Here is a 22,983-nt window from a genome sequence, read left to right on the forward strand (position 1 = left end):
ATATCAGTGTGTCTCTGTGAATGGTTTGTCCTCTGACAAATCAACTGTACATTTCGGTGTTCCTCAAGGTTCCGTTTTAGGACCACTATTGTTTTCACTATATACCCTGCTCAAAAAAATAAAGGGAACACTTATGTTCCAACAACACAATGTAACTCCAAGTCAATCACACTTCTGTGAAATCAAACTGTCCTCTTAGGAAGCAACACTGATTGACAATAAATGTCACATGCTGTTGTGCAAATGGAATAAACAACAGGTGGAAATTATAGGCAATTAGCAAGACACCCCAAATAAAGGAGTGGTTCTGCAGGTGGGGACCACAGACCACTTCTCAGTTCCTATGCTTCCTGGCTGATGTTTTGGTCACTTTGAATGCTGGCGGTGCTTTCACTCTAGTGGTAGCATGAGACGGAGTCTACAACCCACACAAGTGGCTCAGGTAGTGCAGCTCATCCAGGATGGTACATCAATGCGAGCTGTGGCAAGAAGGTTTGCTGTGTCTGTCAGCGTAGTGTCCAGAGCATGGAGGCGCTACCAGGAGACAGGCCAGTACATCAGGAGACGTGGAGGAGGCCGTAGGAGGGCAACAACCCAGCAGCAGGACCGCTACCTCCGCCTTTGTGCAAGGAGGAGCAGGAGGAGCACTGCCAGAGCCCTGCAAAATGACCTCCAGCAGGCCACAAATGTGCATGTGTCTGCTCAAACGGTCAGAAACAGACTCCATGAGGGTGGTATGAGGGCCCGACGTCCACAGGTGGGGGTTGTGCTTACAGCCCAACACCGTGCAGGACGTTTTTCATTTGCCAGAGAACACCAAGATTGGCAAATTTGCCACTGGCGCCCTGTGCTCTTCACAGATGAAAACAGGTTCACACTGAGCACATGTGACAGACGTGACAGTCTGGAGATGCCGTGGAGAACATTCTGCTGCCTGCAACATCCTCCAGCATGACCGGTTTGGCGGTGGGTCAGTCATGGTGTGGGGTGGCATTTCTTTGGGGGCCGCACAGCCCTCCATGTGCTCGCCAGAGGTAGCCTGACTGCCATTAGGTACCAAGATGAGATCCTCAGACCCCTTGTGAGACCATATGCTGGTGCGGTTGGCCCTGGGTTCCTCCTAATGCAAGACGATGCTAGACCTCATGTGGCTGGAGTGTGTAAGCAGTTCCTGAAAGAGGAATACATTGATGCTATGGACTGGCCCGCCCGTTCCCCAGACCTGAATCCAATTGAGCACATCTGGGACATCATGTCTCGCTCCATCCACCAACGCCCCGTTGCACCACAGACTGTCCAGGAGTTGGCGGATGCTTTAGTCCAGGTCTGGGAGGAGATCCCTCAGGAGACCATCCGCCACCTCATCATTAGCATGCCCAGGCATTGTAGGGAGGTCATACAGGAACTTGGAGGCCACACACACTACTGAGCCTCATTTTGACTTGTTTTAAGGGCATTACATCAAAGTTGGATCAGCCTGTAGTGTGGTTTTCCACTTAAAGTTTTTGTGTGACTCCATATCCAGACCCTCCATGGGTTGATACATTTGATTTCCATTGATCATTTTTGTGTGATTTTGTTGTCAGCACATTCAACTATGTAAAGAAAAAAGTATTTAATAAGAATATTTAATTTATTCAGATCTAGGATGTGTTATTTTAGTGTTCCCTTTATTTTTTTGAGCAGTGTATTTTACCTCTTGGGGATGTCATTCGAAAACATAATGAGTCGTCTCAAATAAAACTGTGAAGCACCTCGGGGTTACTCTGGACCCTGATCTCTCTTTTGAAGAACATATCAAGACTGTTTCAAGGACAGCTTTTTTCCATCTACGTAAAATCTGAAACTTTCTGTCCAAAAATGATGCAGAAAAATTAATCCATGCTTTTGTCACTTCTAGGTTAGACTACTTTCTACTTTCCGGCTACCCGGATAAAGCACTAAATAAACTTCAGTTAGTGCTAAATACGGCTGCTAGAATCCTGACTAGAACCAAAAAAAAATTGTGTCGTGGCGGAGATCTTTGTGGGCTATACTCGGCCTTGTCTCAGGATGGTAAGTTGGTGGTTGAAGATATCCATCTAGTGGTGTGGTGGCTGTGCTTTGGAAAAGTGGGTGGGGTTATATCCTTCCTGTTTGGCCCTGTCCGGGGGTGTCATCGGATGGGGCCACAGTGTCTCCTGACCCCTCCTGTCTCAGCCTCCAGTATTTATGCTGCATAAGGTTATGTGTTGGGGGGCTAGGGTCAGTTTATCTGGAGTACTTCTCCTGTCCTATCCGGTGTCCTGTGTGAATTTAAGTATGCTCTCTCTAATTCTCTCTTTCTCTCTTTCTTTCTCTCTCTCAGAGGACCTGAGCCCTAGGACCATGCCTCAGGACTACCTGGCATGATGACTCCTTGCTGTCCCTAGTCCACCTGGCCGTGCTGCTGCTCCAGTTTCAACTGTTCTGCCTGTGATTATTATTATTTGACCATGCTGGTCATTTATGAACATTTGAACATCTTGGCCATGTTCTGTTATAATCTCCACCCGGCACAGCCAGAAGAGGACTGGCCACCCCACATAGCCTGGTTCCTCTCTAGGTTTCTTCCTAGGTTCTGGCCTTTCTAGGGAGTTTTTCCTAGCCACCGTGCTTCTACACCTGCATTGCTTGCTGTTTAGGGTTTTAGGCTGGGTTTCTGTACAGCACTTTGAGATATCAGCTGATGTACGAAGGGCTATTTAAATACATTTGATTTGATTTGATAGGAGCTGTGCTCTCTCAGCGCTCGGGTATGCCACCGAAGCTCCGCCTTTGTGCCTTGTTCTCGAAGAAGCTCAGCCCGGCGGAGCGAAACTATGACGTGGAGGACCGGGAGCTGATGGCTGTCATCAAGGCCTTGAAGGCGTGGAGACATTGGCTTGAGGGGGCTAAACACCCTTTTCTCATCCGGACTGACCACCGCAATCTGGAGTACATCCGGGCGGCGAGGAAACTGAACCTTCGCCATGCAAGGTGGGCCATGTTTTTCACCCATTTTGTGTATACCCTTTCTTACAGACCAGGCTCCCAGAACATTAAGGCAGACACATTTTCCCGGCTGTATGACACAGAGGAGCGGCCCATGGATCCCACTCCCATACTCCCTGCCTCTTGCTTGGTGGCGCCGGTAGTATGGGAGCTGGACGCGGACATGGAGTGGGCGTCACATGCAGAGCCCGCTCCCCCTCAGTGTCCAGCTGGGCGTCTGTACATTCCGTCTGCTGTCCGCGACCAGCTGATCTATTGGGCCCACACGTCACCCTACTCTGGTCATCCTGGGATCGGCCCGGATGTTGCTCTGTCTTAGTGGGAAGTACTGGTGGCCCACTTTGGCTAAGGATGTGAGGGTTTATGTTTCCTCCTGCTCGGTGTGCACCCAGTGTAAGGCTGCTAGGCACCTGTCCAGAGGTAAGCTACAACCCTTACCCGTTCCACAGCGGCCGTGGTCGCACCTGTCGGTGGATTTTATAATCGATCTTCCACCTTCACAGGGTAACACCACGATCCTGGTCATTGTGGATCGTTTTACTAAGTCCTGTCGTCTCCTCACTTTGCCCGGTCTCCCTACGGCCCTACAGACTGCAGAGGCCCTGTTTACTCACGTCTTCCGGCACTACAGGGTGCCTGAGGATATAGTGTCTGATTGGGGTCTCCAGTTCATGTCGAGGGTCTGGAGGGCGTTCATGGAACGTCTGGGGGTCTCGGTCAGCCTTACCTCAGGTTTTCACCCCGAGAGTAACGGGCAGGTGGAGAGAGTTAACCAGGATGTGGGTAGGTTTCTGAGGTCTTATTTCCAGGACCGGCCGGGAGAGTGGGCAGAATTTATGCACTGGGCAGAGATGGCCCAGAACTCTCTCCGTCACTCCTCAACTAACCTCTCTCCCTTCCAGTGTTTTTTGGGGTATCAGCCGGTTCTGGCTCCTTGGCAGCAGAGTCAGACCGAGGCTCCATGGCAGCAGAGTCAGACCGAGGCTCCTTGGCAGCAGAGGCTCCTGCGGTGGATGACTAGTTCCGGCGCGGGACATGGGATACCGCCCATGTCCACCTTCAGAAAGTAGACCGTCACCGCAGTGAGGCCCCCATGTTCGCCCCGGGGGACCGGGTCTGGCTATCGACCCGAAACCTGCCCCTCCGCCTGCCCTGTCGGAACCTGGGTCCGCGGTTTGTGGGGCCATTTAAAGTCCTGAGGAGAGTGAACGAGGTATGTTGTAGGTCACAGCTTCCCCCGGATTACCGCATTAACCCCTCGTTCCATGTGTCTCTCCTCAGGCCGGTGGTGGCTGGCCCGCTCCAGGAGTCTGAGGTGCGGGAGGTTCCTCCGCCACCTCTGGACGTCGAGGGGGCCCCAGCGTACCCTGTTCGTTCCATACTGGATTCGAGACGTCGGTCGAGGGGCCTCCAGTACCTCGTGGACTGGGAGGAGAGATGCTGGGTTCCGGTGGAGGACGTGTTGGATCCTTCTATGCTGCGAGATTTCCACCATTTCCATCCAGATCGCCCTCCGGGTCGTCCCCGAGGTCGGTGTCGACGCGCGGCTCCAGGGTACTGTCACGACTTCCGCCGAAGTCGGCCCCTCTCCTTGTTCGAGTGGTGTTCGGAGGTCGACGTCACCGGTCTTCTAGCCATCACTAATTCATTTTTTATTTTCCATTGGTTTTGTCTTGTCTTCCATCACACCTGGTTCAAATCCCATCAATTACATGTAACTGATGTCCTTGTCGGTGATTGTTTGTTGTATGTATTGGTACTTTGTATGTTATGTATGTTATGGTGTGCGACAGGTTTTGTACCCACTTGTACCCATAGTTTGTGAGCATTTATTAAAATACTACGTTCATACCAAGTTCGTTCTCCTGCGCCTGACTACCCTGCCACCAGCACGCACCCCATTACAACAGCCTCATATGGTGAAGCTTCACATTACAAAATGATTACATCTCATCTAGTAGAACACAGCCTCATATGGTGAAGCTTCACATTACAAAATGATTACATCTCATCTAGTAGAACACAGCCTCATATGGTGAAGCTTCACATTACAAAATGATTACATCTTATCTAGTAGAACATCATTTTAACAATGATTGTTTAAGTCTAGACCCGTTGTAATGTATTTACTGAAAACATTTTTAATCACTGGCTGGAGAGTTACTGTATACCCATAGATTTGTCTTTGATGTGATTCCATGAAAGCCAGACAGATCACTCTCCATCCCCTCTTTGTAGACATTTATAGCAATAGTCTCTGCCCAAGTAAATATAAATGTGGTTTTGAGAGTTTAGAAGTTGATTCTTGTCAAAGCTGAAGCTTGAGCGTTTAATATTTGAATTGAACTGGCAAGCGAGGTAGCGTAGATTCAGCCAGTGCCAAAGAACAGACTCACTTCTCTGGCTCTCTCTCTCTAATGGGCTCCTGCGTGGACAGATTAATAGAAAGGTTTAAAAACCTGGACCGCTTTGAAAGAAAAGGTCTGTGACATCTGGGCGATTGGAGAAAGAACAATTATCTTATGAGGGGAGAAAAAGACAGGTGGCACATATTACCCTACAGGTCTCAGGGGGATAGCCTAGCTCAGATAATGTACTGTGTATGTGTTGTATAAGAGGCATCCCTCAGACATTGGGAACATGTGTTGTATCTCTCCTCGGCATAAAGTTATTGAACAAAGCTAAGCATGTGTCCATTGTTTGGGGGAAGGTGTGAAATGCCTCTCCCTCCATCAGTGCTGTGATGTGGGAGGTTCGTCTAGCCTCACTGGAGAGAATGAGAAATAAAGGTGTGGTGAATCTGTCTCTCGAGGCGCATTAGCCGGGCAGATTGCATCGACTCGTTGGCTACAGCTTAACATGTCATGCTGGTGCTGTGAGATTCTCTGGCATTCAGGCATGATTAGTCACTGTTCATGTTGCAATAAAACAGGACATCGCCTGGTACCCATATAACTGCCATGAAGGCCTCGATGGCAGGGCTAGTGTGTGTTTGTGTGTGTGTATCTGTGTATGTGTTTGTGTGTGTGTGTGTTTGAAGATGTCTGTTTTATTCCAAGTGGTCTGCGTAGGGGGCCTGAGACAGACACAGAATATTACCCCTCCTGCGGTCAGCAGACCCCCTGAGAAAATACATTCCTCCATTCCAGAGCCACCCTGTCATTCCAGAGCCAACCTGTCATTTCAGACACAGCAGCATCTGCCAATGTCATTTTACAGCAATTGTCTCTGAGAAGACTGTACATTCCTACCTTTAGATTCAGAACTGGGTGCTGCCAGCCTTTCTTCCTCTGTGCTGATGTAGTTTTGTATCTTTATTGGGAGTTTCAGTATTCTGGGGGTTAATTAAAAGAAGCTGCTTGGGGATCTCCAGAAACCCAAAACACCACTTATCTGGATTTCTGCTCCTTTGGTTTCAGGGATCAAGAGTCACCATTAATGGAAACTAAAGCGTGAAAAGAGGACTTCTCTCTTCTTTTCACCTTGAACGTCTTTGACAGACAATTAATTGAATTTGGAGGATATTGAGATTACTTCATAGAGATACATCACTGTATACAGTATCTTATTTTCAATAACACATTTCACAGGGCAAAATGCCACTTCCATTTCCAGTATTGTTTTTTCTTCTCCTTCCAAACGATCTGTCGTTCCCCAGGCAAAAGAATAAGGCTCAGCTTGATGACTCTCCACCTAGCTAACATACCTTAAGGGAACATTTCGGCATTTGCCGTATGGTTAGTGAGAAAGTCCACATTGCAAATGTACGGTCCCTTACTAGACGTCCGAAAACGTTTGTAAAATTCGCGGACGGCGTCGGGCCGAGCGGCAGGGCCGGACCTACCAGGAAGTCATCAAATGAACTTTGTCGGACATTCGGTTTCCGTTTCACAAAAATAATAAGATTTTGGTCATTTTTCCACTGTCCCAGAATATCCCACAGGGGGGCATAAGCAATCATATTGCTATCGGACAAAACATCACGATTCACGACGGGGCCTTATCTCGAAAACTGAAAATATTTCGAAGCCGAAACTCGGTGAGCGTAGGTTTGGCATAATGGGCAGTTGGCCCCGAACAAGATGGCGTCCAGGCCTCAACGGTTTTTGAGTTATGGCCATTTATCTGGGATTAAAGGTCCAAAATGAAAATAGAGAAATTATTTTTCCACTTCATGTCAAAGTCAAGGAGCCTCCGGTGTCAATAAAAGAAGAACCAGCCATTTATCTATTGTCATTTTAAGAGAAATCGTACAATCACAGATTGGTGATGTTCACGGATAGGTGTTTTTTTTTCAACGGTTACAGATCCAGTTGCAGGGTGTTCTTACGAATCTTTTTAAAGTGTGCTGCGGAGCTCTGCGAGATTTCTGTGATTTTCTATGATTTTCTGAAATAACACACACTCACTAAACCCTCTGTAAATAACTCAGTTCTTAACGTAAAGACTTAAAACTCAGGATTCTGTAAAGGCATACCCCAATCAGGATATGGGTTTATTTATAGCTTCCTGTGCCAACCGGAAGTGCCTTAAATGATGTCATAGTGGCAGTTTCCAAGGGTTAAAAAGGTCAGATCTTTTCAAAACTTCATATGTGTGATTAGGCAATCCCCATAAACTGTAAGTCAGTCATTTCTCCCAACAGATGTCAAAGAAAAGCTCTCACACACACACACAGCAAGGATGGAGTGACAAAGTGCGGTGCTTAAAGACACAGAGAGCAGGCAATGGCATTACCATATACCCTAGGCCGTGCCGAGTTCAACGAGATATCCCGCTTGACCGTAGCTCGCTTGCATTTTACAACCATATTTTTATTTTTGGGTTACCAGGTGCCTATTTTAAACAGTCCATAAAGCACTCCGGGCGGCCCCCATGGATAGAGGGCCGTAGTAGGGTACTCCCATAGCGGGCATGGACAATAGGAGTCCCGGTAAATGCATTTACAACCATATTTTTATTTTTGGGTTACCAGTTGCACAACAATGCACGTGCATTTGCAATATGATTCTATAGTGAAAAAAACACCACCAAATGGACATGATGAAATCAACACAACGAGTGATGGAAAGGAACAACTATCACTGCTCGGCCATCCTGTGTTCATCAGGCCAGTAAATTTTGCATTTTTGAGCATGTCAAATTTCATATGGTAAATGCCCATTGAACCATATTGCAAATGCACGTGCACTTGCAATATGATTGTATGTGAAAAAACATCACAAAATGGACAGGATGAAGTCAACACAACGAGCGATGGAAAGGAGCAACTATCACTGCCAGGCCATCCCGAGTTCATCTGGCCAGTCAATTTTGCATTTCTGCAGGATTTTTGAGCATGTCAAATTTCATATGGTAAATGCCCATTGAACCATATTGCAAATGCACGTGCACTTGCAATATGATTGTATGTGAAAAAAATGCATCACACAAATGGACATGATGAAATCAACACAACGAGTGATGGAAAGGAACAACTATCACTGCTCGGCCATCCTGTGTTCATCAGGCCAGTCAATTTTGCATTTTTGAGCATGTCAAATTTCATATGGTAAAATACAACTAAAGTATGTTGATACAGTTCTTATACGTGTGTAATTGACACAAAATTACAAAAAACGGTCCAGAAAGCACTTTTTAAGGGTGTGTGAAGTTTTTACAAAATTTTGACATTTTTGACTTTTGACTTTTGACTTCCTATGAAATCATATTGAAAATGGACAAAACATATTACTTATGCCCATGTAAAAAAAAAAAAAAAAAAAATATGATGATAAAATTGGACAAAAGTATATTCATACAGTTCTTACACATGTGTAATTGACAAAAAAATCGAAAGAATTTCGAAAAACGGTCCAGAAAGCACTTTTTTAAGGGGTGATAAGTTTTGACAAAAAATCATTTTTTCAAAATTTTGCTTTTGGATGTTGACTTGGGTGACATTTCCAATATGAAAAACCATGGTGGAGCGAATTCGCCACCTGTTGAATTTTTAAAGTGTTACAATAGGCAATCGCCATATGGCAGTTGCAATACACTTTGCATGAATCAACGCCGAATTGGGTGGTATTGGCCAATGTGTATATGGTTTGTCCGATGCCAATGACTTCCCATTCATTTTTGTCCACTTCAGGGGGGTATTCCCTTACACATTGGAATGCAATGCGTCTGGCTGTCTGAGCTGTGGCTGTTGCTATGACCAACTCGGTGGGAAAGTAAGTCAAATAAGAAGCTAGGTGAAAGTGACAGGACCTTCTCCTAAATAGACTGTTAGCGTAGCATGAGGGGAGTGCAGAGGAGGGAGAAAACACTTATTATTGGCCAGGGAGAAGCATCAGCTTTGTTAGAGAGGGGCTGGATCTTCATCTGAGGAGAGTTTTGCTGAAGCCTCTGTCAGGTTGTCTCTATTTTCTATTCACCATTGACTCTTACGGTAAAGTAGCTAGGAACAGTGAAAATATTTGTACTAGATGTGATAAAAACACCTTTTATTTATTCATCAAATGATTCGCAGGTTGTTTGATGTCATAATCTGAGGAGGGAATTCTAGCACAATCCTTCTCGCATAGAACTGACAGGAACATCATGGATTTGATATTAATGATTTTGGCAAAGCCTATTCTTTTGTGGAATGTCAGTCACATGTTCCACAACACGAGTCAAACACAGTTCAGTGTCAGGGGTGAACTAACCTCGCAAGGCCAGTCATGCATTCCTCCGCGAGGAAACGAAACATGGCATGCGATGTGGATCTCTCCCTCCTCCTTATGCTGTGTGCAATCGCAGAGCTTGCTTGGCTGGCGCAGTGGGCGTGCAACAAGGAGGCTGTTCAGCATCACATTAGACACACTGACTCACCACAGTAGCTTTGGAAAGTAGATGTAAACTAAATGGATAAATTAGGGCCTCTCAAACTACTGTACAATATGTGGGACCACTAGCCAAGATCAGTCATGAACTGTTATCCAATGAACACCCACTTCCTGAAAATGTGGGCTTTCAATGGGCTGTGGATGACTAAAATAAACATGGTGCTTGGTTGGGGGTTACTGTAAGAAAAGCTCAACTGTTTCATTCCTCAGAGGCACAGGGACTAAATAAACCCACCTCAGGACACAGGTGTAGAAGCCGTTGTCCTCCAGCTCAGCTGAGCGGAACCAGATGGAGTCATCCTCCTTGCTGAGCCGATGGCCGGAGAAGATGATAGGCTCCTCAGAGTCCCCTTTGTTTTTGTACCAGATGAGCCGGAGCTTGGCGCTCTGAGTCATGGAGTAGTTGGTCCTGATGTAGCTGTAGAACAGGGCGCACTTCACCCTCACTGGTTCCCCTGCTAGGACCCGGTACCTCTTCAGGTCTACTGACCAATCGATGCAGCCGTCCACTGTGGAGGAGGAAGTAGTACATATGGTTAGGGGACTGGTGCAAACAGAGTGGTTGTTGGTGTCATGCAATACTATGCTTGCTAAAACTAGGAACTAAGAGCCTAAACCTCATCCTACAATGCATGGAGCAATGAAAACCCAAATCCACCATAGTCCCTTTGCCCAAGGAAGCGAAGGTAACCTGCCTAAATGATTACTGCCCCGTAGCACTCACGTCGGTAGCCATGAAGTGCTTTGAAAGGCTGGTCATGGCTCACATCAACAGCATCCTCCCGGTTACCCTAGACCCACTCCAATTCGCATACCGCCCCAACATATCCACAGATGCCGCAATCTCAATTTCACTCCACACTGTCCTTTCCCACCTGGACAAAAGGAACACCTATGTGAGAATACTATTCATTGACTACAGCTCAGCGTTCAACACCATAGTGCCCACAAAGCTCATCAGTAAGCTAAGGACCCTGGGACTAAACACCTCCATCTGCAACTGGATCATGGACTTCCTGACGGGCAGCCCCCAGGTGGTAAGGGTAAGCAACAACACGTCTGCCACGCTGATCCTCTACACTGGGGCTCCTCAGGGGTGTGTACTTAGTCCCCTTCTGTACTCCCTGTTCAGCCACGACTGCGTGGCCAAACACGACTCCAAAACCATCATTAAGTTTGCTGACGACAAAACAGTGGTAGGCCTGATCACCGACAACGATGAGTCAGCCTATAGGGAGGAGGTCAGAGAACTGGCAGTGTGGTGCTTGGACAACAACCTCTCCCTTAATGTAAGCAAGACAAAGGAGCTGATCGTGGACTACCAGAAAAAGCGGGCTGAACAGGCCCCCATTAACATCAATGGGGCTGTAGTGTAGCGAGAGTTTGAAGATCCTTGGTGTCCACATCACCAACAAACTATCATGTTCCAAACACACCAAGACAGTCGTGAAGATGGCACGACAAAACCTTTTCCCCATCAGGAGACTGAAAAGATTTGGGCATGGATGGCAGATCCTCAAAACGTTCTACAGCTGCACCATCGAGAGCATCCTGACCGGTTGCATCACTGCCTGGTTTGGCAACTGCTTGGCATCTGACTGTAAGGAGCTACAGTGGGTAGTGTGTACAGCCCAGTACATCACTGGGGCCAAGCTTCCTGCCATCCAGGGCCTATATAATAGGCGGTGTCAGAAAAAAGCCCATAAAATTGTCAGAGACTCCAGTCACCCAAGTCATAGACTGTTTTGTCTGCTACTGCACAGCAAGCGGTACCAGACCAAAAGGCTCCTTAACAGCTTCTACCCCCAAGCCATAAGACTGCAGAACAATTAATCACATGGCCAACGAACTATTTACATTGACACCTCCCTCAATTTGTTTTATACACTGATGCTACGCACTGTTTATAATTTATGCATAGTCACTTCACCCCTACCTACATGTACAAATTACCTCAACTAACCTGTACCCCCACAAACTGACTTGGTACTGGTACCCCCTATATATAGCCTCGTTATTGTTATTTTATTGTGAACTATACTGTTGGTTAAGGGCTTGTAAGTAAGCATTTTACAGTAAGGTCTACACTTGTTGTATTCGGTACATGTGACAAATGAAGTTTGATTTGATTTGATAATAGATCTACAGACAATGGAAGCTACTAAGCCTAGACTGTGGGGGTCAAATTCAAATGACTCCTAAAGTATTCACACTAGTGCCTTGCAGTAGGAAGAAAATCTCATCTCATATTCATCTTCTCCATTTGGATTTTCATTTGCATCCTAAATGGGAGCTCTCTAGCTAGGCTTCAAAGACATTTCAAGTTGTACTCGGTAATTAGCTGCCGCTCTCCTCTCTCTCCATTGTCATCCATAGGTGAGTAGTGGGGGAAAAGCCACAGGAGCCAGTAATGATGAGCCAGTCAAAATTGCCTTAATGCTGGTGAGCTTTGAACCCGTGACACATGGTGAAACAATAGCGTATGACAGGGAGAGGCAGAGAAGGTCATAGTCACAATCAGACTAATGCAGGGTTATTTAGGATAAACCAGTTAGCAGCTAAGGTACTGCTGTTGTAGAGAGGCAAAGAAAATAATTTACTCTACCATGAACACAGTTAATTTTCAAATAATAACTACTTTAAGATGTACTGTATGTCTATGGCCAAAAATAACCAGTGAATTGCCTAAAATGGACTGCTACTCTTCTCATTGTGTGACTACAGTACAGTAGGATGCTTTCACATTACAAACCCCAAATGCCAGGTCAGCTAGCTACATGGATGGACAACTCATTGAAGACATGAAGACAGTCTTTTTGTCATCTGTCATAATAAAATTGAGTCAGATGAACATAAATACGGATGTCAACTTGAAGAGAAACGCTGACAGCCCCAATTGCAGAAACACAGCCGCACATCAGTGGAATTACAGACTCCAGGTACATGTCCCAGCTCTCTGTGTCCTATAAATATGTTTTACATTGAAAAACTGTCCATTGTAATGTGTTGAGGTCTGCCACCAAGACACCATAGTGTCAGTATAGATACAGTATAGATTCTATTATTTCGGATAATTATTTGTCTTGCCAGGTTGGAAAATGAATTCCTGACGTAGACAGGAAGTAAAAATTGACAAGGGGAAATGACATCCATCAAGTGAGCCTGAGGAGGAGGAGGAGGAGGAGGAGATGGCTCCGAACTGCAGGCTGGAGCCAAGGGGAGGGGTTACGATGGAAGGTGATGTTCCCTGAGTTTATTTGTGAGAGCTCAAACATGTGGGAGATGAGATGCAAGGAAAGCAGAAGCGGCACGCATTAGTTCAATCTGCTAGGTTAATGTGCTGTCTTTTAGACAAAAGGCACAGCCAACCAACGCTGAGTGCTCAGGTTACAGATTAAATAAACGGGCGCAGGAGAAGCAACCATATGTTGTCTGAAGTCACAGCCGCAATGCACTTTTCTGAATGATTCATTCATCGTTGTCTCCCTGGTGTTTGCCACTGTGGCAAGGTTGAGGAGGGAGCTATTCATTGTGATGATGAGGCCTAACAGGCCAGATATTTAATTCCAGTCTGCTGCTGCAACAGATCCCCATTTGCACAACGCCACCTATAATATTTGAGTCTGAAAATAAGTTAGAATAAAGTAGTAACCAGGATGTGTCATAAAGCAGGCCACTGGTGGGACGGACGAAACATATGTAATATAACAACCCAATGTCAAGAAACTGTCCATTAACTCTCTCACCTTTTCAAGAAAAGCCACTGAAAAATTGAAATATAGTCTGCTACAATGGTACATAAAGGCATCACCATGAAATACACACAGTGTGTCGGTACAAAGGGGCTGTAAACCAGTACTGAGGTCTCTAGCTGCTGGTCGTCAGCCCTCACAGCTACTAAGCCCAACAGAGAATCACAATCCATTGTAAAATCCTGTGTAGATCTCAGCACCTGCTTTAGTAATAATAGCTTGACCTGGCTGCTGCACACTGGCCAAGTTTATCATGAAGCAGTATAGCAATTTCAGCAATGACAGCTGAGAGGAGGAAAAAAGTCAACGTCAGAGCTATAGCCCACCAAATATTTTGTGCTGATGTGCAATTTCAGTCCTTGCATTTGATAGTTTGTTTAGGATTTTCTTGAGAAATGTGAATGAATAGCTTTTAGTGGACATGTAGCTTTACAGAGGTATAAAACGGGGGAGCAGGGGTTACAGACATTTTGATATGAATCTAGAAATGAGTTACACTCCGGCGCAGAAAAAAACAATCTTATCAGAGGAAAATAAATATGTTATGTGCCCTCTTGTTATGGAGCTGGAGAAGTGGGGGGGTTATGGTCCCCTCCTGTTATGGAGCTGGAGAAGTGGGGGGGTTATGGTCCCCTCCTGTTATGGAGCTGGAGAAGTGGGGAGGGTTATAGCCCCTCCTGTTATGGAGCTGGAGAAGTGGGGAGGGTTATGGCCCCTCCTGTTATGGAGCTGGAGAAGTGGGGAGGGTTATGGTCCCCTCCTGTTATGGAGCTGGAGAAGTGGGGAGGGTTATGGCCCCTCCTGTTATGGAGCTGGAGAAGTGGGGAGGGTTATGGTCCCTCCTGTTATGGAGCTGGAGAAGTGGGGAGGGTTATGGCCCCTCCTGTTATGGAGCTGGAGAAGTGGGGAGGGTTATGGCCCCTCCTGTTATGGAGCTGGAGAAGTGGGGAGGGTTATGGCCCCTCCTGTTATGGAGCTGGAGAAGTGGGGAGGGTTATGGTCCCCTCCTGTTATGGAGCTGGAGAAGTGGGGAGGGTTATAGCCCCTCCTGTTATGGAGCTGGAGAAGTGGGGAGGGTTATGGTCCCCTCCTGTTATGGAGCTGGAGAAGTGGGGAGGGTTATGTCCCCTCCTGTTATGGAGCTAGAGAAGTGGGGAGGGTTATGGCCCCTCCTGTTATGGAGCTAGAGAAGTGGGGAGGGTTATGGCCCCTCCTGTTATGGAGCTGGAGAAGTGGGGAGGGTTATGGCCCCTCCTGTTATGGAGCTGGAGAAGTGGGGAGGGTTATGGTCCCCTCCTGTTATGGAGCTGGAGAAGTGGGGAGGGTTATAGCCCCTCCTGTTATGGAGCTGGAGAAGTGGGGAGGGTTATGGCCCCTCCTGTTATGGAGCTGGAGAAGTGGGGGGTTATGGCCCCTCCTGTTATGGAGCTAGAGACGTGGGGAGGGTTATGGCCCCTCCTGTTATGGAGCTGGAGAAGTGGGGAGGGTTATAGCCCCTCCTGTTATGGAGCTGGAGAAGTGGGGAGGGTTATGGTCCCCTCCTGTTATGGAGCTGGAGAAGTGGGGAGGGTTATGGTCCCCTCCTGTTATGGAGCTGGAGAAGCAGTTTATCAACGCACATCTTGTAGGCCCTTTTAAATAAATAGACTTGACCACAGAGGTCCGTCCAGACCACAAAAGGGATTTACATTTATTTGCCATGTCAAACACGTAAACCCCCTGTAAGGTATATTTATTTTATTTTCCCAGTCTCTTGAATTTGAATATGGCTCATGCACATTATTATACAGCACGTCTTACTAATGCAGAGGGACTAATGAGTTAAACAATACCACTGTGTATTGTGTGTAGGAATCTTACATATATATATACACACACACACACACACACACACACACACACACACACACACACACACACACACACACACACACACACACACACACACACACATATATACACACACATACATACATGTATACATACATACATACATACATACATACATACATACATACATACATACATACATACATACATACATACATACATACATACATACATACATACATACAGTACATACATACATATACAAGTCTCTGCTAGGTAAAGCCCCGCCTTATCTCACCATAGCAGCACCCACCCGTAGCACGCGCTCCAGCAGGTATATCTCACTGGTCACCCCCCAAAGCCAATTCTTCCTTTGTCTGCCTCTCCTTCCAGTTCTCTGCTGCCAATGACTGGAACGAACTACAAAAATCACTAAAGCTGGAGACTCTTACCTCCCTCACTAGCTTTAAGCACCAGCTGTCAGAGCAGCTCACAGATCACTGCACCTGTACATAGCTCATCTGTAAATAGTCCATCCAATCTACCTCATCCCCATGCTGTATTTATTTATTTATCTTGCTCCTTTGCACTCCAGTATCTCTGCACATTCATCTTCTGCACATTCTACCATTCCTGTGTTTAATTGCTATATTGTAATTACTTCGCCACCATGGCCTATTTATTGCCTTACCTCTCTTATCCTACCTCATTTGCACATGCTGTATATAGATTTTTCTACTGTATTATTGATTGTATGTTTGTCTATTTCATGTGTAACTTTGTGTTGTTGTATGTGTCGAACTGCTTTGCTTTATCTTGGCCAGGTCGCAGTTGCAAATGAGAACTTGTTCTCAACTAGCCTACCTGGTTAAATAAAGGTAAAAGAAAAAAGAAAAGCAATACAATTTAATTTAAAAATTGACTACAGCTCAGAGTTCAACACCATAGTGCCCTCATAGCTCATCATTAAGCTAAGAACCCTGGGACTAAACATCCTGGACTTCCTGACGGGCCGCCCCCAGATGGTAAGGGTAGGTAACATCATATCCTCCACGCTGATCCTCAACACAGGGGCCCCTCAGGGGTGCGTGCTCAGTCCTCTCCTGTACTCCCTGTTCATTCATGACTGCATGGCCAGGCACGACTCCAACACCATCATTAAGTTTGCTGATGACATAACAGTGGTAGGCCTGATCACCGACAACGATGAGACAGCCTATAGGGAGGAGGTCAGAGACCTGACCGTGTGGTGCAAGGACAAATTCAAATCAAACTTTATTTGCCACATGCGCCAAATACAACAAGTGTAGACTTACAAGCCCTTAACCAACAGTGCAGTTCAACCTCTCCCTCAACGTGATGAAGAGATGATTGTGGACTACAGGAAAAGGAGGACCGAGCACGCCCCCATTCTCATCGATGGGGCTGTAGTGGAGCAGGTTGAGAGCTTCAAGTTCCTTGGCGTCCACATCACCAACAAACTAACATGGTCCAAGCACACCAAGACAGTCATGAAGAGGGCACGACAAAACATATTCCCCCTCAGGAGACTGAAAAGATATGGCATGGGTAGAAGGCCGTAAAAATCGTAAAAAAACGTATTCAGAAGAAGGCCGTAAAAATTGTCAAAGACTCCAGCCACCGCACGGCGAGCCAAGTCTAGGTCAAAGAGGCTCCTAAATAGCTTCTACCCCCAAGCCATAAGACTTCTGAACAGCTAATCAAATGGCTACCCCCCCCACGCTGCTGCTGCTACTCTCTGTTTTTATCTATACATAGCCACTTTAATAACTCTACTTAAATGTACATAATTACATCGACGTCGGTGCCCCATGCACATTGAAACATTGACTCTGTACCGGTACACCCTGTATATAACCCCACCATTGTTATTTACTGCTGCTCTTTAATTATTTGTTATTTTATCTCTTACTTTTTTAGGGATTTTCTTAAAACTGCATTGTTGGTTAAGGGTCTGACAATTCACTGTACTACACCTGATGAATTCGGCGCATGTGACAAATACAATTTGAATTGATTTGATGTGATACATGATTCCATTTGTGTTATTTTATAGTTTTGACATCTTCACTATTATTCTACCATGTAGAAAATAGTAAAAATAAAGAAAAACCCTTGAATGAGTATTTGTGTTCAAACATTTGACTAGTAATGTATATATAACTTATTACTATACAGAGGGAAAAGGGCTGATCTCTAGCTAATTGAAACACAGCATCCTCACTTAAACAGTGATGTTTACAGTGCCTTTGGAAAGTTTTCAACCCACATTTTGTGAGGTTACAGCCTTATTCTAAAATGTATTCAATTGTTTTTGTTCATCATCAATCTACACACAATACCCCATCTTGACAAAGCAAAAACAGGTTTTTAGAAATGTTTGCTCATTTATAAAAAACATATACAGTATATAAAATATCACATTTACGTAGGTTTTCAGACACTTTACTCAGTACTTTGTTGAAGCACCTTTTGCAGCGATTACAGTCTCGAGTCTTCTTTGGTATGACGCTACAAGCTTGGCAGAACTGTATTTGGGGAGTTTCTCCCATTCTTCTCTGCAGATCCTCTCAAGCTCTGTCAGGTTGGATAGGGAGCGTCGCTGCACAGATATTTTCAGGTCTCTACAGAGATGTTTGATTGGGTCAAGTCTCTGGCTGGGAAGCTCAAGACTTTCAGAGACTCGTCCCGAAGCCACTCCTGCGTTTTCTTGGCTGAGTGCTTAGGGTCGTTGTCTAGTTGGAAGGTTGAACTGTCGCCCCAGTCTGAGGTCCTGAGCGCTCTTGAGCAGGTTTTCATAAAGGATCTTTATGTACTTTGCTCTGTTCATCTTTGCCTCGATCCTGACTAGTCTCCCAATCCCTGCCGCTGAAAAACATCCTCACTGCATGATGCTGCCACCACCATGCTTCCCTGTAGGGATGGTGCTAGGTTTCCTCCAGATGTGACGCTTGACATTCTTGGTTTCATCAGACTAGAGAATCTTGTTTCTCATGGTCTGAGAGTCTTTATGTGCCTTTTGGCAAACTCCAAGCGGGCTGTCATGTGCCTTTTACTGAGGAGTAGCTTCCGTCTGCGCCACTCTACCATAAAGGCCTGATTGGTGGAGTGCTGCAGAGATTGTAGTCCTTCTGAAAGGTTCTCCCATCTCCACAGAGGAACTCTGGAGCTCTGTCAGAGTGACCGTTGGGTTCTTGACCACCGCCCTTCTCCCCCAATTGCTCAGTTTGGCTAGGTGGCCTGCTCTAGGAAGGGTCTTGGTGATTCCAAAAATCTTCCATTTAAGAATGATGGAGGCCACTGTGTTCTTGGGGACCTTCAAACCTTCAATGTTTTGATACCCTTCCCCAGATCTGTGCTTTGATATAATTCTGTCTCGGAGCTCTACGGACAATTCCTTCGACCTCAAGGCTTGGTTATTGCTGTCAACTGTGGGACCTTATATAGACAGGTGTGTGCCTTTCCAAATCATGTCCAATCAATTGAATTTACCACAGGTGGACTCCAAGGTGGACTCATCCCTAGGATGATCAACGGAAACAGCATGCACCTCAGCACAGTTTCGAGTCTCATAGCAAAGTTTCTGAAAACGTATGTAAATAAGGTATTTATGGGGTTTTTTTGCAAAAAAATCAAAAACCTATTTTGGCTTCGTCATTATAGGGTATTGTGTGTAGATTGCTGAGGATTTTTATTTATTTAATCCATTTTAGAATAAGACTGTAACGTAACAAAATGTTGAAAAAGTCAAGGGGTCTGAATACTTTCTGAAGGCTCTGTATGTGCGGTATACATTTCTCAAATAGATCCATACTATGAAAGACGCTTTGCTCCTTATACATATAAAATAGTATTGTAGTACAATACATAATTAACCTACAACCTTAGTATGTGAAGAAAGAATGACACAGTGTATCTTGATCAGGGTGCTAGCTGAGCAGGAGACAAGGAGCCCCAGGGAGTTAGTAGGAAGTCAAGGGAGAGAGACAGAAAGATGTCAGAGAGACAAGGAGCCCCGGGGAGTTAGTAGGAAGTCAAGGGAGAGAGACAGAAAGACGTCAGAGAGACAGCAGTACGTCAAGGGTCAGTCAACGAGGGGAGCATCTGGCAGAAAGAGAGTCTTTCTTTACTCAACACAACACTATGACGATCCAATCCTGCTACAACCACTGGATGGAGTGGCTTGAGAGCCCTGATGCTCTTTCATCATCTGGGAGCAGACATGAATGTGAGCTTTGTCTGACTGAACATAACATATTGGCAGGTTATGTATTGGCCTACTAACGAACATAACAGAATTATGTCCATAGAAACAGATTTTACACTGTATTACACTGTGTACAACGATGTTAAATTATTTGCTATGTTACGGTCAATAGGAAAATCGAAAGCCATTCCAATTGTGATTTCTATGTTGATACTAACCCTCTTTGTACATGCCCAAAAGCATTTTCATTTGAGCTCACCAACAGAAGAGGTCTCGAACTAAAGAGTCCTCGAACAGAAGAGGTCTCGAACAGAAGAGTTCTCGAACTAAAGAGGTCTCGAACAGAAGAGGTCTAGAACAGAAGAGGTCTAGAACAGAAGAGGTCTCGAACAGAAGAGGTCTCGAACATAAGAGGTCTAGAACAGAAGAGGTCTAGAACAAAAGATGTCTAGAACATAAGAGGTCTTGAACAGAAGAGGTCTCGAACAGAAGAGGTCTCGAACAGAAGAGGTCTAGAACAAAAGAGATCTAGAACAGAGGAGGTCTCCAACAGAGGAGATCTAGAACATAAGAAGTCTCCAACAGAGGAGGTCTCCAACAGAAGACAATATAACACAATCAGATGATGATGATTGAAATAAGGCAACTGTGTCACAGGAATAAATAACCTTCTGAAGAGGTCCATAATGAGAAAGAATGAGTTTAATTTTAGTTGTGGTCGGAAAACAAATGACCCCATTCATTTACATCAATAATCAGGGAATAATAGATGGAAATAAAACAGGGATGGAAGAAAAACCAAACATTTCTTTCCCCTGTTCATCTTGTTTATTTGAGTGAATCCTGCAGGCCATTACCAGAGCATCAATACATAACAGCTCCAGAGCCAGCAGACAGAGTGAGGGCGGAGAGAGATACAAGGACGGGAAAACAACAAGATATTTAAATCACCCTGCAAGACAACTGATGAATGTCTCTATAACTGGCAGCTTAAGACTGCTTCATTCAAAGTGCTGTAGTAATCAAATGCACACAAAGGACAGTAATTGCCTGGAGTTGATTTCTGTTGACAGAAATAGATTTGCATTGTGTTCACCCAACATGCTGTTAATCATTGTGCTGGGCTCGGCTGTTCTAAGAGAACCCTCACAGACACAGACTCCAGCTTTTTTTCCTTAGCGTCACTCTGTTCTGCTTTCAGAGAGTAGGATGTGTAAAATTATACAAGAAGTCTACATAATATAACCCATTGTCATCATGCGACAGAGGACATGTTGAAATCCAGATGCCCATACAGTACATTCAGAAATTATTCAGACCCCTTGACTTTTTCCACATTATGTTATGTTACAGCCTTATACTAAAATGGATTAAATCGTTTTTTCCCCCTCATCAATCTACACACAATATCCCATAATGACAAAGCAAAAACAGGTTTTTAAAAATGTGAAATTCACATTTACATAAGTATTCAGACCCTTTACTCAGTACTTTGTTGAAGCACCTTTGGGAGCGATTACAGACTCAAGTCTTCTTGGGTATGACGCTACAAGCTTGGCACATTCTTCTCTGCAGATCTTCTCAAGCTCTCTGCAGATGCACCTGAGCTCAATTTGAGTCTCATAGCAAAGGGTCTGAATAGTTATGGAAATACATTATTCATGTTTTAAATTTTTAATAAATGTGCAACATTTTCTAAAAACCTGTTTTCGCATTGTCATTATGGGGTATTTTGTGTAGATTGAGGATTAAAACAAATATCCATTTTAGAATAAGGCTGTAAGGTAACAAAATGTGGAAAAACTTTAGGGGTCTACTTTTCGAATGCACAGTACTCTGGGTGTACAAAAGATTAGGAATACCTGCTATTTCCATGACTTATTCTGACTGACCAGGTGAATCCAGGTGAAAGCTATGATCCCTTATTGATGTCGCTTGTTAAATCCACTTCAATCAGTGTAGATGAAGGGGAGGAGACAGGTTAAAGAAGGATTTTTAAGCCTTGAGACAACAGAGACATGGATTGCGTAGGTGTGCTGTTCAGAAGGTGAATGGGCAAGACAAAATATTTGAATGGTGCAACCCAATATCAGGAAGCTGCTCTTAATGTTTTGTCCACTTAGTGTAGCTCTTCATTAACATTACTTGATAAAGATATGAAACTGTTGATTTGAGGCCATATGTGACTCAAAATGTCCGGAGACAATAAAACAAACAATGGGATGTTCACAAACAGGGAGCCATATCTTTCACAACCCTTTCTGAAACTATTTCCTTCTAAGGAACTCAATCCATCCTGTGAGTTATGTGTTTTACCCGTATTTGGCACAGTGACTGAGGAACTCAATCTATTGAGTGTGTTGTGTGTTCTAACCCTATTTGTCATAGTGACTCTGAAGAACTCAGTCCATCCTGTGTGTCGTGTGTTCTAACCCTATTTGTCATAGTGACTCTGAAGAACTCAGTCCATCCTGTGTGTCGTGTGTTCTAACCCTATTTGTCATAGTGACTCTGAAGAACTCAGTCCATCCTGTGTGTCGTGTGTTCTAACCCTATTTGTCATAGTGACTCTGAAGAACTCAGTCCATCCTGTGTGTCGTGTGTTCTAACCCTATTTGTCATAGTGACTCTGAAGAACTCAGTCCATCCTGTGTGTCGTGTGTTCTAACCCTATTTGTCACAGTGGCTCTAGTGTGGTGGAGTCGTTTTAAGGTGTGTGTCTGTGTTCCACCGCGTTCCCTCCCCCTCCCTCTGCCTTCCTACTCCTCCCTTTCTGTCCCAAATGTGTAAAGCTGGCTGGGAGCCAGTGTAGCTACTCGTGCAGGTTGCTTTACTCTGCTTGTCATTAATAAAGAGAAGTGGTCTTGCACATTCCTGCACCAGGGACCCACAGAGACCGAAGCCTGAGAGAGAGAGACAGAGAGAAAGGGGAGAGAGAGAGGGGGAGAGACAGACAGCGAGAGAGAGACAAAGCGAGACAGAACGAGAGAGACTGAATTGAGAGACAGAAAGAGAGACAGCGAGAGAGAGACAGCGAGACAGAGAGAGAGAGAGACAGAGAGAGAGAGAGAGAGACAGAGAGAGGGAGTGTTCTGGATACCACTGGGCTGCTTAATGAACTAGTTCAAACCACATTGTCAGCCTACCACTTACTGTACCTCCTTGGTTACTGATGGTTCCTCTTCTCGCTGTGCATCACTGTTAGAGTGACATTTGCGTCTGACAGGCAATCACATCTAATGGAGGGAGCCCTACTGTAACTCTACCTACATGTGCAGGACCCCATAAT

At 45.2% G+C, this 22,983-nt stretch overlaps 1 protein-coding gene across 1 annotated transcript in view; it reads right to left on the bottom strand.

The window, feature by feature from the left end:
- Positions 1 to 22,983, bottom strand: part of LOC112256032 (X-linked interleukin-1 receptor accessory protein-like 2) — a 424,604-nt gene that overhangs the window by 191,698 nt on the left and 209,923 nt on the right. Inside the window, exon 3 of the mRNA XM_024428971.2 lies at positions 10,120 to 10,393. Coding sequence (XP_024284739.1) covers positions 10,120 to 10,393 — 274 coding nt within the window. The remainder of the gene's footprint in view (positions 1 to 10,119; positions 10,394 to 22,983) is intronic.

Source organism: Oncorhynchus tshawytscha, linkage group LG08, assembly GCF_018296145.1.
Source record: "Oncorhynchus tshawytscha isolate Ot180627B linkage group LG08, Otsh_v2.0, whole genome shotgun sequence".
NCBI lineage: Eukaryota > Metazoa > Chordata > Actinopteri > Salmoniformes > Salmonidae > Oncorhynchus > Oncorhynchus tshawytscha.